The sequence below is a fragment of the Enhydra lutris genome, unplaced genomic scaffold (assembly GCF_002288905.1).
Source record: "Enhydra lutris kenyoni isolate GAN:26980312 unplaced genomic scaffold, ASM228890v2 scaffoldscaffold35, whole genome shotgun sequence".
In the NCBI taxonomy this organism is placed as follows: Eukaryota; Metazoa; Chordata; class Mammalia; order Carnivora; family Mustelidae; genus Enhydra; species Enhydra lutris.
The window spans coordinates 15,490,189-15,506,023 of NW_019154119.1; the positions used below are offsets into that span (position 1 = coordinate 15,490,189).

The 15,835-nt window shown below is 46.3% G+C and overlaps 1 protein-coding gene across 4 annotated transcripts in view; it reads left to right on the plus strand.

Annotated features, from left to right (window-relative positions):
* Positions 1-15,835, plus strand: part of LOC111154138 (nucleolar protein 10) — a 104,633-nt gene that overhangs the window by 15,599 nt on the left and 73,199 nt on the right. For 3 of the 4 annotated variants that reach the window (XR_002641066.1, XM_022513549.1, XM_022513550.1), the window contains 4 exons: positions 673-758; positions 5,116-5,194; positions 6,590-6,739; positions 9,454-9,520. Coding sequence is in view for 3 of the 4 variants with exons in the window: in XM_022513549.1 (XP_022369257.1) it covers positions 673-758; positions 5,116-5,194; positions 6,590-6,739; positions 9,454-9,520 (382 nt within the window). In the remaining variant the exon portion in view is untranslated. The remainder of the gene's footprint in view (positions 1-672; positions 759-5,115; positions 5,195-6,589; positions 6,740-9,453; positions 9,521-15,835) is intronic. The other variant, XM_022513552.1, reaches the window with a different exon arrangement.

Sequence of the window (15,835 nt, forward strand, 5' to 3'; positions counted from 1 at the left end):
TTAGCCCTCAATACTTCTGAGTGTTTTTCTTAAAAACACTCTTAAAAACAAGGACTTTCTTGTATAAAATAATAATACTCTTATCATCCTGAAGAAATTTAACACTGATACAGTAATGTTATATATTAAATACTTAACGTTGTTACAGTAATCTTTAAATATTCTCAGTTCTACCAAAATGTCTTTCTTTTAAAGAAACATTTTTTTTTTTTTAGATTTATTTATTTATTTGACAGAGAGAAACCCAGCGAGAGAGGGAACACAAGCAGGGGGAGTAGGAAAGGGAGAAGCAGGCTTCCTGTGAAGCAGGGAGCCCTATGCAGGGCTCGACCCCAGGACCCTGGGATCATGACGAGCCGAAGGCAGCCACTTAACGACTGAGCCACTGTGGTGCCCCGCAAATGTCTTTCATAGCTCCTCCCACTCCACCCCACCATCCAAACCAAAGTCCAGTCAAGGATCAGGCATTGCATTTTGGGCTGCTTTTCCTAACCTGTGGTTTTTTCCTTTTAAAAACAAATTCACCTTATAGTAAAACATTTGACAGAATTAAAAAAGGTATAAGGTAAAAACTTAAATTGTTACCCCTGTGAGATAATCCGTGTTACTAAGGTATTTGAAAATTTTCTAGCAGCAGTTATTATATAAAATCACCACGTTCTGTTTGTTTAGGGTCGTGTGGAGTGCTGGGACCCACGCACTCGCGGGAGAGTCGGCCTGCTGGACTGTGCATTAAGTAGCGTCACGGCAGATTCAGAGTAAGTGGGAATTAACATGCCCTTTATGTACGCATCTGCTGTGACTGAAACACGTATCAGTAATGGGTTAAAAATCAATTGCTAAAGGATGAAACCCCTCAGACTTGTATCTGAGGTTGTAGTTTTGTGATTTATGTAAAAATCCTTTTTGGGGAAAGGCCACCAAGTGGGAAAGCCAGGCAGAATTCGTCTCTAAGGTGCTCTAAGGTTGCTGTGGAATTTTATTAAAACAGGTACCCTGCAGGAATTTGTAGTTCCAGTTCTGTAGCATTTAGTGCTAGAACCACTCCAGTTAACAAGCAAAGAGATGTACTTTGAATTCTGCAGTGGAGGAAGGCAAGTGCTTCTGTTATCTTCTTGTTCCTGTTTGCCACTTCCTGGATTTAAAACAATCCAAGAATTAATACACTCGGGGGATGAAGACCTCTGCATGCCTGAGTTAGGGAAGAAATATAGACCTCCTGTCCTTCACTCACCAGAGTGGTTACTGTTGGACTGGTTGGTACATAGGTTTTCAGACATTTTTGTGCTCATATTAATACATAGGCAGCAGCCTTACATACACTCTCTTGGTCAGACTCTTTTTTTTTTTTTTTTTTAAGATTTTAGTTACTTTTTTGTTAGAGAGTGTGCGCAGAAGTAGGCAGAGAGGCAGACAGAGGGAGAGGGAGAAGCAGGCTCCCTGCTGAGCGGGACTCGATCCCAGGGTCCTGGGATCGTGACCTGCGCCAAAAGTAGCAGCTTAACTGACTGAGCCACCCAGGCATCCCTCTTGGTCCGATTCCTGACAAGGGATTGTTTGCTGTAACCTGTTCAGAAACATCCTTTCCCCGGGCTCTTGATCTGCGTAGTAACATGACTTCACTGGCGTTTGCTCATTTCAGTCGGCCGGACATGTACTTGTAGATGTATCATGTGGGAGCGGGCCGTGTGACAGCTGGACTGCAGAGAAAGTGTGAGCCCTCTGAGTTATTGCTGATTTTTATGTGATTTGCATTTTTTCTGGGGGAGAAAAGAATTTATGTAGTTCTTTCTTTGGAAAAAATCAGCTTATGTAAAGCATCCTTGACATAGAGAAAAGTTAAGAATCACTGAATTGGAAGGACTTTTTTCCTCATGTATACATTTTTCCCTATATGATAAGTCAAGAGTAAGTTAATTTTTTTCATCCTTTAATTATGATGTTTAACGGGAGTGTAGGGGGTAGGAGATGGGGTAACTGGGAGACGAGCGTTAAGGAGGGCACATGATATAATGAGCACTGAGTGTTACATGCAACTGATGAATCACTGACCTCTACCTCTGAAACTAATAATATGTTAATTGAATGCAAGTAAAATTAAATAAAAAAGATAATAAAGGGAGTGTAGGAGATTTTTTTCTCTATTATTGAGATTTACTAAAGTGATACCAACGAACTTCATTACTCATCGTATGGAGTATGTGGAAAATTTACTCATTCTACATTCATTTTGTTCTTAGAATTAGACATTTTTATTGTGAAATATAATCTCAAAGCACTAATGTGCAGATTACTGAATTATTGTGAAGCTCTATCTTTGTCAATAGAAGAAGCCATTAGAAAATTCTTCTCAACATTTTATTACCTTGATATGCAGGGAACCAAATCAGAGAAGTCTGCTTGTTTTTAGAAACTAGGAAATCAGTAAGTGGAAGCTATCTTCCCACTCCCTAGGAAGCAGAAAAGTTAATTTTCTCTTACTTGTAAACGTTAACTGGTTTTTGAATTAAAATAGAGAGACTTGGGTTCCACTACAATCTGTCCTTAGCAGTTTCTTCTTAGAAAAGTCATTTGAGAAGACAGGCCAGCAGGAGTTCTTTGTATTTTGTCTTATGGTTATTTTTACAATAAATTTAATGTCTATAATAGATGCAACACTGTAGGAAATTTAAGAAAGGGATGTGAAAAGATAATCTTTACTGTGGTCTTTAGAAATATGGGAGTATTTATTCTGTTTTGTTTTGTTTTTTTTTTCTTTACAGTAGAATATTAATTCACAGACACCCAGGCATCCTGCCCTATTTTGTTTGTTTTAAAAAATAATTTCATTTTGTGAAGCTGACTTATACTTAGTATAAAAAGATACTACTAAGCAGTTTCAAAAATACATGCAAGAAAGTAAAAATGGCCTCAGCACACACACGGGCTGGTGTAATTCAGTAACTAGACCACTCTTGGTTTGGGAAGGCTGTTTACAGATTTTCATGTTGTGCATCCACTTGTAGTTAGTTCCATGACTATTTCCTGAGGGGACATATTGAAAACCTAGATTTTGGGGTGAAATCGCTTCTGTACCCACTGCTAAAGTGCTTGGCAGAAAAGGTGACATTGGTGTGAGGGTCTCCTTGCCTGTACAGAGCACATGTTCTCCCGCCCTCTGTTGCCTAAGGTGTCTGTCCTGTTCCGATAATACTGAAAAGTCAGAAATAGCCCAAGCATGTTGATTAAATACAGCTTGGTAAAAATCATAGCTAACAAATAGTGCTTTCTGTTTGCCAGCTGGTGCCCTTAGTTCTTTACCTTTACTGACTTCATACTCACGGCGGCCTTGGACGCACGCACTCTAACTGTACTTATTTTACAGACGGGGAAGATACCGACCGATGGCATACATAAGCTTTTAAGAATTGTGTTGCGAAAGTACATTTATTACTAGGGGAAGATGTTCCAAATACACCATTAAGTGGAAAAGCAAATCACGCGGTTGCCTACAGATCTTTACCACATTTTCCTAAGAAAAGTAGTGAACACACTATCGAGTTGTGGGGAAAAAATCTGGATGTGTACCAAAATGGTACAGCTAGTTTTACTTGCTGTTTCCATTTCGGGTGATTTATTTGCTAATTTTCGTCTGCTTAGCTTCATTATTTTCTGTGCAGCACTGTAAGCTGTCACCTTTGTTATCTGACAGAGGAGGCGTTCTGGAAGGTGGAGCCAATATCATAAAGAGAAAGAAGCATGTGTGATTATCGGTTGGGGGACAGGCGGTCTTTATTTGCAGACGCTAACAATTGTCTGCCTGAAAAACTCAGAATCCACTGGAAGATCATAAGAACTAATAAGAGTTAAATAAGTTGGTGATGAAATAAATGGATAAAATCAGTGATTTTGAGGTTTATCAGCAAAACCCATTTAGAAAGATACAATGGAAAACAGTTCTCTCTTATAACAACAAAAACTGAAATCCCGAGGGATAAACTTAGGACCTACCTGAAAAAAATGACAGAGTTTTGTTAAGAATCAAAAAAGTTCGAGTGAGTAAAGAAAACTAACATCCCGCTGCACTGACATAGGCTCCCAGAGTTTGTTTTGAAGAGTAAATGACTAAAAGGATGGGCGTGGGAGGCCTCCAGGTTCCAAACTGGGGCATCAGCACGGTTATGGTTAGAGGCTTGAGGGGGCCGGAGAACCTTGAGGCTGCTGACAGTTCATGGCCTGGACTGGGGGGCCTGGTCCCGAGGACACGGAGATAGTAGGGACCGTAGTCAGGGCTGCTGTCCTCTTCTGACTTGCCTGGCACCCTTCCCACCGCAGATCATTTCTCGTGGTGCTGTTCCTTTTCTCAGTTGCTAAGTGAGAAGTATGTTCCAGATTTGTGTCTGTAACCATTTGTCATACCGTCTCCGTACTTTCTCAGGTTCCAGTCCCCATCTGAGGATTAGTCTTTTTGATTTTAGCTTGACATAGGCAGCTTTAAAAATGGACATGAGTATAACCTGCCTGAATATCAACTTTTTCCTCTTAAGCAAAAGGGGATATTTTTGTAAATGCCTTATCCCAGCTTAATCAAAATGAAAGATTGTGTCATACTGATCCTTTTCAATTGGTTTTATAGTTTTATAAACTTTTTTTTGTAGATCCTTTGAGAGTATTTCTTACAGTTTTAAAGAAGATAATCTACAGATTTTGAAAAGCAGATTACATTTACATGTAAAGCTTACTTTTTATTTTGGTTAAGAAAGTTTGAATACGATTGCCTTTAATTTTTTTAAAAGATTTTATTTATTAGAGAGAGAGCGCACACACACAAACGGGGAGCGGCAGGCAGAGGGAGAAACAGGCTCCCCAATGGGCAGGGACTTTAACCCACTGAGCCACCCAGGCACCCCTTAAACCCACTGAGCAGGGAGCCCGATGTAGCGGTCAGTCCCAGGACCCTGGGATCATGCCATGAGCCGAAGGCAGATGCTTAACCAAATCAGCCACCCTACAATAACCTTTTAAACATAAGGCTAGATATATGATTTTCCCTACTACAGTTGAAGATTAATAATGAATTTGTTACTTAGAAGGTTTGGCTGTATGTACATGGGACATGAATATTTTGCCTTTCAGGATAAACAGTTTACCAACAATCTCTGCTTTGAAATTTAATGGTGCCTTGACCATGGCAGTTGGAACATCCACAGGGCAGGTGAGTGTGTTTAAGCTGGGGACGTCACACTTAAGTTAGTATCTCAGAGGCTTGTATATATTGTGGGAAATGGCCAGTGAACAGAAAACAAGGCATTATTGTTTTGGCTAGAGTGGAGGGGTACTCCAGAGGCTGTAATCTTTTAGTACCTTGAGAAATTCCAATTCTGGCCTTCCGGGTTGGTCTGAGAGGTTCTTGAGCTGGGGGTGTTACAGCTCAGACATTCTCTTGACTGTGGTTTAGTACAACATTTTCCAGAATGTGTAGAACAGAATTCAGTGGTCAGCTAAGTTTGGCATTCTGCCAGATCTCTCTTTTTTTTTTTAAGATTTTATTTATTTATTTGACAGAGATCACAAGCAGGCAGAGAGGCAGGCAGAGAGAGGGGGAATCAGGCTCCCTACTAAGCAGAGAGTCCAATGCGGGGCTCGATCCCAGGACCCTGAGATCATGACCCAAGCTGAAGGCAGAGGCTTAACCCACTGAGCCACCCAGGCACCCCTGGAGTTCTCCAGATTTCTACTCTTGCAGGATCACAGTACATTTAAATATATATTGAGGGCTCTGAGAATTCCTCTAGACAAGAAATGTATTTAAAACTATTTCCAAAATTTATTTGTCCTAAGAACCTTTTTTTTTTTTTTTTTTACTGAGCACCATTGACCACATGCCCTGTAGTAATTTACCTTAGCAACGCTGGTCTGACAAGGATGGATTGAGTAGCTACAGAGAGTGACTTTCATCTTTTCTTTCTTCCCTTCTTTCCTTCAAGGCAGAGTCCCCCCACTTGTAAGTTTGTTCTCCTCTAGAACAGTCTGAGAGCCTGCTTCCGGTGGTTACTGCTTCTGTCATCATGGTGTGCAGACGCTCTGTCCCCAGGGACCGAGATCTAGCCTCTCCAGCCACTTGCCCCTGGTGACAGGGCTCAGGAGAAACCCCCACCCAGTGGTCATAGCCTTGCCGCCACTGTCCACTCAGATCTGCCCGATTATCTTCATTACCTTCTCTGCTTGTTCTGCTGGTCGCTGTGACGCTGCCTGGTACTCAGTAGATCCTCAGTATATATGTTTTAGTTCACAAATGACACCAACGCTCACACATTTTTTGTTTTGTTCCTTTTTTAGTATAACTCAGTCGTTCTCAGTCTTCGTGAGCCTAAAAATTTATTCTCCGGTTAAGCTCATAAAACCGTGTACTCAAAGGGTAATTTCAGAGATTCTTCTGGAGTGTTTTGCTGTCAGACTTTAGAATCTCTGTGCCCTGAGTGAGGTATTCGTTATGTTCATAAAGAGGCAGTAAAACAAATGGTAGCCGTTACTCTAAGTTTTCAAAGTTGCTTTTTAAGATAAAATATTTAATTTGCTTAAACAGAAATAATTTGTTTTCTTTCTTTAGGTTTTATTATATGACCTTCGATCGGATAAGCCATTGCTGGTTAAGGATCACCAGTATGGGCTGCCCATTAAGTCAGTTCATTTCCAGGATTCGCTAGATTTGATTTTGTCTGCAGACTCGCGCATCATCAAAATGTGGAATAAGAACTCAGTACGTACTTTCTTGTTGAAATTACCAACTGGTGTGTTTTCCTAATGTTCCTTTTCTTTCTGTTGCCTTTTTTGCATTATGTGGGCTTTTGGGAAAGTGGCTAAGTACCCAGCTGAAAGCTTAGTTGGAAGTCAGTTACTTCGGCAGAGAGAATACTCGTATGTAGGCAAGTAGTCTAGACTGCTTTCTTCCTGTGGAGAAGGTGGCCTGGTTTGCTAGAACCGGCATGCCTTTTTACATGTTCAGGTAGGTAGAGAGTAAATTGTGTTTTAAAAACACTGCTCCATGAGAACCTCCTAGATCCTGAGGCTCTCTCACAGTCTTGGGAAAGTTTTTATGAGCTACTAATTATCTTTCCATGTCAACGTTATTATGTATCTCAATTTCATACCTTTTAAAACCCATCTCAGATAATTGGTTTCTGCGTGTGACCCCTTTCAATAATTTCTTAGTGTTTTTCTTTTTTCTTTTTTTAATTATTTTTTAAGATTTTTATTTATTTGTCAGAGAGAGAGAGTGCGCACAAGCAGGGGAGCCACAGGCGGAGGGAGAAGCAGGCTCCCTGCCGAGCGAGAAACCCGATGCGGAACTCGGTGAGCTGAAGGCAGCCACTTGACCAGCTGAGCCACCCAGGCAGCCCTCTTAGTGTTTTTCTTAAAAAACATTATTTTCTTAAGAATATTTGATGTGGGGGGTGCTCGGGTGGCTCAGTTGGTTAAATGTCCAGCTTGACTTGGGCTCAGATCGTGATGTCAGGGTCGTGAGATTGAGCCCTGCGTCAGGCTCCATGTGCATCACGGCATCTGCTTCTCTCTCTCTCCCGCTGCCCCCACCCACTCATGTGCTCTCTCTCTTTCTCTCTCTCAAAAAAAAAAGAATATTAGATGTTCATCTCAATGCCAAGTGTCATTTAAAAAGTAAAAGTAACAAAAGCCTACGTTTCTGGTTTTCATCTACCCTACGTTTTTCATTTTTTTTTTTTTTTATTTTTTTATTTTTTTTTTAAATTTGACACAGAGAGAGAGAGAGAGATCACAAGTAGGCAGAAAGGCAGGCAGAGGGAGAGGAAGGGAAGCAGACTTCCTGCTGAGCAGAGAGCCCGATGCAGGGCTCGATCCCAGGACCCTGAGATCATGACCTGAGCTGAAGGCAGAGGCTTAACCCACTGAACCACCCAGGCGCCCCTCATTTTTGTTTTGAAACTCTAAGGTATTTTGAGAGAGTAAAGATCAGTCTGTCAACAAAATGGGAAAAGATTCAGTATAGCAAGTGCTTTTTTTCTTTTAAAGATTTTTATTTATGTAGAGAGAGAACGCAAGTGGTGTGAGGTCCAGAGGGAGAGCTCCAGCAGAGACTGTGCCGAGCGCAGAGCCCAACGTAGAGCTCCATCTCACGACCTTGAGATCTTTACCTGAGCCGAAACCAAGAGTCGGACGCTCAACTGACTGAGCCACCCAGGCGCCCCAGTATAGTAATTGCTTAGACGAGTTCTTTATATTTAATTAATTACAAACATCAGTGTCTTAGTTAAAAAGTGTTACTTCCTTTTTTTTTTTAAATCATTTTGGAGGTAGAGGGGGTGGAAGGTCCAGCGGCCTCAGCGGTAGTAGCCAGAGGGCAAGTGTCAGTCTTTCTGGGGCTGCATGTGCTCAGGACCGAGGTGCTGCCGCAGCCCCGTCACACTCCAGCTGTGTCCCAGAGTCCCTGGCTGCTTGGACCATAACTTCTGTTTTTAATTTTCTTTTGGTTAACTCGCAAAGTATGGACCTTTTGTTGTTGTGTCTGGAATTAGAAATTTAGCTGCATCTTTTCACTGAGCGAGCAGGAAGCACCTTCCGTGGGCCTCCTGCCCCACTCCTTCACGACGGGAGCCTCTGACATGAGTTAATAAATGCAAGAACTGGCAGACATTTTCAACATCAGTTCTTGAATTATCTTGCTATAGTTGCTGCAATGCGTTTTATTTTGGCACTGCTGTTATGACTAAATGCGCCCTCAACCAACACCCAGATTGCTTGGTTTTGCTTGACTAGCTCTCCCTATTTACCTTTCTCATCACCTTTTTCCCCTCCCGTCTTTTTACCTCCTGCCTCTTGTTTCTTTTACTATCTTAATTTTTAAAAATACAGCACCTTTCTCCCCCTACCTCCACAATGAATATAAAAGTGTGTTAGCCTTTCCTGTGTAACTAACAGGTTACATGTTTATAGGATTTTATTTTATAAGTTCTTTTCTACCTGCACTCTTACTTGATCCTCCTCAGAGCTGTGGGATGTAGACGTGGCAGATACCATCTTCATCAGACCCTGCTGACCGTGTCCCATCCTTCGGTTTCTTTGAGTACAAGTTTAACTGGGATGCGTCTTCCAGATTAGGAGAGTTTTGCTAAGTTGATGTACAGCTGTTTCTTAAACCTGACCCTGTGCTACTGTGTGAATATTATCGATGAAACTTTATGTATTTCCTTGGATAAGTCACCTTTCTCCCGTAGGCCTCAGGTCCTCCATCTCTGAGGTGAAAGCATCTGAGAGATTGATAAAATGAATTCTCTACCATTTTTGAAACTTAAATGCTATGCTTCATCTAGGTGATGTATTTCTTTACTTAGCAATGCGTGGTTATGTCAGATCTCTGGTTTATTGTCTTTATTCAACATTGCTAAAAGTTGTCTTCCTGTAACTGTTTTCATAATTCCTTTTTGCTTATTCTTTTAGGGAAAAATATTTACTTCCTTGGAGCCAGAACATGACATTAATGATGTCTGCCTCTATCCCAACTCAGGTATGCGGTAGGTTGCAGTAGACCATTCAGGGGGATAAATCTGGGCTGTGCTTTATGGGGTTTTAAACTCATTCCATTTCTTCAGACGCATTTTGGCTTGGTCAGGACAATTCTTGGATGTTATATTTACTGGAAGAATCAAGAGCAGGAAGTGGTGTGGATGATTCAGAAAAGGGCCCTCTCGGTGACTCAGTCCTTAGCCAGCCTCGCTATTAGTAGACACCAGCACTACGTAGGTAGGCGGCAGGTGAGATGCTATTTTAGTGCGCTCTTCACTCTTTTATATGATTAGTAATAGTGTGGAAATTGAGGTCGAGGCTTTGGAGAAGGCTGGGGTTGCCTGATAACCCACAGGCTCATGAAGCCGTGGGTTTGGTATCATCTCTGTTGTGTGCCGTCCGGCTCGCGTCATGGATTTCAGGACTTAACGATGCCTCCAGGGCAGATCTGTGAAGAATTTTGGGGTGCGAAAGTACGAACTAGCCCCCACTCTGAAACAGTGTTAGATTCTGTGGACAGATGTACACAGATAATTTTGGTAGAGGGATACAAGGCAAAGCAGGAAAAATTCTGTCCCGTGCAAATAGCCCTTGGACAGCATGTTAGAGCGAGGGGTTTCAGCCAGTGCCACTGGGGGGACTGCAGGGCAGGTGGTTGTTAGGATGTGTTTGGAGTGATGAGTGAGATCCGGTAGGCGGGCTGTGGCGATGACGTGATCCACGTGAGGGAGCCGCGTGGGAAGGGCAGTAAGGCCGGGGCAGTCTGAACCGTAGGGTACCGTAGGGGGTTGTTTGGGAAAGGGGTGGAGCCTTACGTGCTTGCTCCCTGGTGGCTTCCGCAGGAACGAAGGTGGCGCAGGTCCGGGAATCACGTGCTGAGTGGTTTGGGCTCAGTCATAGTCAGGACCTGCTTAGACTGTGCTTTCAGAGGACGGTTCTGTCCGGCGTGTAAAGGGTTGATTGGTGTTGAACTGAAATAAGTCGGAAGGGATACCCCGGGCTGATAGGGAACGGAAGTGACCGAGCAGGTTGAGAGAGATTGTTCTCTTGTTTAAACGTTCAAACATCAGGAGGCGATACGTCAGTGACAGTGTCCGGCCGAGGGTTTCACCCCTGGCGGCTCGTCGGCGTCACCCAAGGAGCCTTTGCACAGATGCCTTGGTCCAGTCCCCGGGGTACGACGGGAGTGTCTGGGGGAGGGCCCGGAAGTGTGAGTTTGTGACGCGCTCGCCGAGCACTTGGGAGGCCGTGCCCCGACCCCCCGCCTTGTCCTGGGAGCCAGGCCTGGTGCTGGGGAGGAGCTGCGGCCCCAGCGTTGGCAGCCCTGCGAGCCATGCGAGATCGCCGCAGGGAAGGGGAGGGGGCAGCCCCGAAGTCTGTTTAGAGGCGGGCGAGGAGAAGGAGGAGCCAGCTGAGAGGCTTAGCGGGAAGGGACAGAACGCCGGCAAGAGAAGTGACTGCGTCTGAAGTGGAGCAGGGTCTCTGGTGCAGGAGGGCGGCCGGGCCGCTCAGCACGGGTGAGGCCCGTGGAGGCGGAGGCGGGAAGGAAGGAACCAGCTCTGCTCCCTGCTTTCGGGCACGGTGACACCCACGGATCGCTTGTCTTTTCAGAACCCTGTGCAGTTAGTGGCACGCACGGTTTTCCCTTTGTGCTTGTCTGTCCGCCGGTCTTCCGTCGTAGGAGTGGAGAACGGCTGGGTGACCGGGCCGGAGTTGGTCATCCAGCTGGTGCGTGGCCGGGCCTCGGCTAGAGCCAGCCTGTCCCGGTTCTGGAGCCCTTGCCCCTTCTGGTTCCGCGCTGCTCTCCCGAGAAAGCGGGGAAGCAGCAGTTTTGCGATCAGCTGTGTCTCCGTGATGACCGTAGTGGGGCTGAGGTCGAATTCGGACGGGTTCAGAAGTAGACGGCCGATGAGGATGGTGGGGTCCTCGTTGGAGAGTCTCAGACGGTCCGGAATGGGGTCTGAGCTGCATGGGAAGAGTAAAACCAGGTGGAATTGAAGTCAGAACAAGGGTGGCAGAAGCAGGCTTCGGTGGGTTGAAGGGGAGAGTTTGCAGGGGCGGCTGGTGCCCGGAGCAGGAAGCACGTGGCCCTTGAGAGCTGGCAGTGCGCCTCCGCTGAGCTGAGAGGTGCTCTGTGTGGCACTCACCGGATTCCAGAGACATTGTGCAGGTGAAAGCTAATGTGAGACCGGGGTGCCTGGGGACTCCCGTCGCTGAAGCCTCCACCTCTTGATTTCGGCTCAGGTCATGATCTCAGGGTGGTGAGGTCGGAGCCCCGCACTGGGCTCTGTGCTGGGCGTGGAGCCTGCTTGTGATTTTCTCTCTGCCCCTCCCTCTGCCCCTCCTGCCCCTCCCCCTGCTTGTGTGCATGCCCACGTACACATGTGGGCATGCTCTCTTTCCTAACAAAAAAAAAAAGGTGAAATCTTTAATTTTTTATGTGAAAATATTCTGGACACACTGGGTTAATAAGATATATTAAAATTCATTGTATTCGTTTAAAAAATTTTTTTTTACGTGTGTCTACTAGAAAGTGTGAGAGAACCCATGTGTGGCTTGCATGATGTTTCTGTCGCACGGTGCTGGCCCAGACTTGGGGTCGTTCCCGGTGCAGGATGCTGCTGCGGTGCGAGGTATTGAAGTCGGCTGTGGGCGTGCGGTGTCCAGCTCTCTCGTGGGAGTAGGGACGCTCCTCTAGGAGTCCGCGTACCGCCAGCCCATTTGACTCTAGTTCCCTCGTGTACATCCGGTCCACGCTCGCATTCCCCGTTGTCCCCCAGATGCCTTTTGTAGCCTGTTGTGTGGAACCAGGCTGTGATCAGTGCTGTGTGTTCCTGCGAGGTGTGGCCGTGTTTGGTTTCTTTCCATTGTAATAGCCGTGTCCCCCTGCTGCCCGTCTTTTTTTTTTTTTTTTTTTTTTTGCCTTCTCTGTGACATTGACTTTTCCAGGATCAGCTCAGTTGGCTCAGAGAATGTCCCTCACCCTGGATTTGTGCGGCTGGTTTTCATAGTGTTGTTTACCGTGTGCCCCCAGCCTGTGTAGTTTTTCTCAAGTAGAGGTTCAATCTGACTCTGGTGGACTTCCGATTAAATATCCTGGATAAGGGAGATGCTCGCTTCTCCGTGTCCAAACCCCTCCCAGAGCCCTCCAGGGCTGGCGAGGGGCAGTGTGGTCCCTGGGTTAAGGAGACCACCAGGTCTCTTCCTTTGTAAAGCACACTTTTCTGAGAGGTAAAAAGGTTGAGAGTGATATTTTGGACAGAAGAACAAGTTGACTGTCAAATAACTTATGAAAAGTGAATCAAACACAAAAAATAGCCAAATAATTGATTTCCTGAGCTGGCAAGCAGAGTAGCGCCAGGGGCTCGGCTGCCGGCCCGGGCTTCGGATGTGAGCAGGCTTGATCCGTGCCCTGCGCTCCGCCGCGCTCTGTCGTTTCCCTTCAGCCCGCTCTCGCTGCTTTGTGCTTAATCATCACGAGCTTAATCATGTTTTAGAAAAGCTAAAACATTCTTCTTTCTTTATCTTCTCACTTACTCATTTGGAAGTAATTAAGGCCGCATCACGATTGCAGCATTGTCCTGTTCTTCTCTAACCGGAGGTGGCTCAGAATATTGAGAAATGGCCCCGCCTTCCTGGCTCCTTCCTCCGTCTTGCTGGCGTTGCTCATTCAGCCTGATTCCAGCATCGCCGCGGCACCAGGCCGCATGGCACTTTGAGGCCCTGTGACCACATGTCAGCTCTGTAACAGCGTGGCGGCTCCTTGGGCGCCGGTGGCTGAGTCTGGCCACAGCCGGGAGTCAGGATCGCTGGGGTCCAATTGCGAGGATAGAGAAGAGAAGGTGCGCTTTGCGCCCAGAAAGCCTGAACTGAGGCCGAGGGTTCATGTCGGGTAGCCAGCGGGGGTCTCCTGGGCTCTCTTCTGGGCTCCCGGACCCCGCCTGCGCTGGGAGGGGGTGGTGGCCTCCCCTTCTGTGTCGTGCCCTCTCCCAGCATCGACAGGAGTGGGTCGGGACATCTGTACGTACCCTCAGTGCCTCTGGAAAAGCGCACGCTCTGCGCCTACCTCGGGAGTTGAGCACTCGGGGAGAGATGCCCCGGCCTCTCCTCTCAGGCACAGCCTCGCACCTACCGTCTGCCCCGCGCTGTCCCCGCGGGGACCGCCGCCGGCCTCTGGCATGTGAGTGTCTGAAAGACCGAGAGTTTGCCATTCCTTTGTAACTTTCCATCCATGGCAGCCCAATATTTTCCTAAATGTAGTAAGAATGAATGACAAGAAGACAATGTCACAAGGCTGCACTGGTTTCTAGATTCTTCCCTTCCGTTCCTACACTTCCCGCCGGGCCAGGCCCCATTTGTACACTGGCCCTGCGAGCAGATGGAGCAGCACTGGCAGGGAGCACGGTTTCCGATTTTGAACTCCGAGCCCCGGTGGATCCTTCAGCCCTGAGGCACATGCAGGGGAGAATCGATGTGTGCGCGCTTCCTGGGCGGGGCCCGCTGTGCCGTCCGGTTCTCTGGATCCCTGGATTCTCTGTGGCTCCCAGTGAGGCCGCACAGCGCGCCGGGTAGCGTTCGCGCGGCACGGGTCAGACTCGAGGCGGGTTCTTTTGACTCCAGGCGCTAGTGAGCATCTCCCTCTCTTTCCAAATTGATGCCGTCACTGTTGAAACTATAACCGTCACTACAGAGAAAACTGGGGAGGGAAAACCATTCAGAATTCCACCATCTCTTCCAAGTACCGCTACTGCTTCCATGAGAGAAATTCTTAGGTTTGTCTCATGTTCATGTGGTTTTAGTCACGGTCCTTACGCTGCGTGTAGAGTTGTCTTTTGCTTTCTGGTTGACATGACATTAACATTTTTCCTGTTGCTGTGTGGTGTTTATATTTACACTTCGAAATTTTTTTTTTTAAATAAAGATTTTATTTATTTATTTGACAGAGATCACAAGTAGGCAGAGAGGCAGGCAGAGAGAGAGGGGGAAGCAGACTCCCCGCTGAGCAGAAATCCCGATGTGGAGCTCGATCCCGGGACCCTGAGACCATGACCCGAGCTGAAGGCAGAGGCTCAACCCTCTGAGCCACCCGGGCGCCTCCAAATTTTTTTATTATTTGACCATGCAAGAAGTCTTTTCATTTTTTCTTAGTTGTGACTATGGTTGGAGAGTCCTGCATTCCACAGGCTTTGGAGTTGGTAGAGTATCAGCTTCTGTCCTTCCTAGCTGTGTGGCGACCTTGAGCAAGTCGTCTAACTCTCTGAGGCCATGTTGTTATCTGGAAGTAAAGTTCCTGACACAGTGCCTCACACTTTTATCCTCTCTTGCCTGTGATCGTCTTAATTTCTGCTGAACTAACTTTCCTTTACTGATTTGGGTTTTTTTTTTTCTCCTCAACTTTTTGTTCTTGGGCTTTGTGAGGTTTCCTGTTTGTCTTATTCGTAAGCGGCTTCAGTCCCTTTCCCACTTTAGTCTGGTGGGAGGTCAGCTGTGTCATTGTCCGTATATGGTCAGGTGAGATCCTGTTCCATTGTGAAGAGAACCTGCCGTGTCTAGTCTGGGTTCTTTGGGGGGTAGTTAGATTAGAGCCTTTCCTCTGCTGTGCTGGGTAGGTGTGATTACGTTTCCTTCAGGAATGCTCACTGTTGAATGATCTGTGTTCAGAGTCGAGCCAGTGAAGCCAGGCTTAGGGAATATCTTTGGCAAGAACCTTCCTTTTGGTTGGAATCTGTCTCCTCAGTCCCCAGAACAATCTCTTTCGTCGGGTCTAAAGGGTATAGGAAAAGGTTTGGCTCTAAAATTCTCTAGGTTGGGACAGGGCACTCGGTCCCTTTGAACTTTTTTTTTTTTCATTTGTAAAATGAGGATGCTGCTCTTTCTTTCTTTCTTTCTTTCTTTTTTAAAGATTTTATTTATTTATTTGACAGGCAGAGATCACAAGTAGACAGAGAGGCAGGCAGAGAGAGAGGAAGGGAAGCAGGCTCCCCGCTGAGCAGAGAGCCCGATGTGGGACTCAATCCCAGGACCCTGAGATCATGACCTGAGCTGAAGGCAGAGGCTTTAACCCACTGAGCCACCCAGGCGCCCCTGTTATTTCCTATTTCAGAGGCTCGTTGAGTGTCCACCAACGTAATCTCTATGAAGGCACTTAGCTGAGTTGGAAAGAACTCCCCGGACTGTTGCTGGTTTCAGTTGTACGGAAAGCAGATCATTCTGGAGCGGGGCCAGGAGGACGGGTGCTGGGTCGGGAGGCTTGTGGGGACGAGCAGGTAGCAGGTGTGGCAGAGAGCGGAGAACAGAACCGGAGCAGAATCGGGGT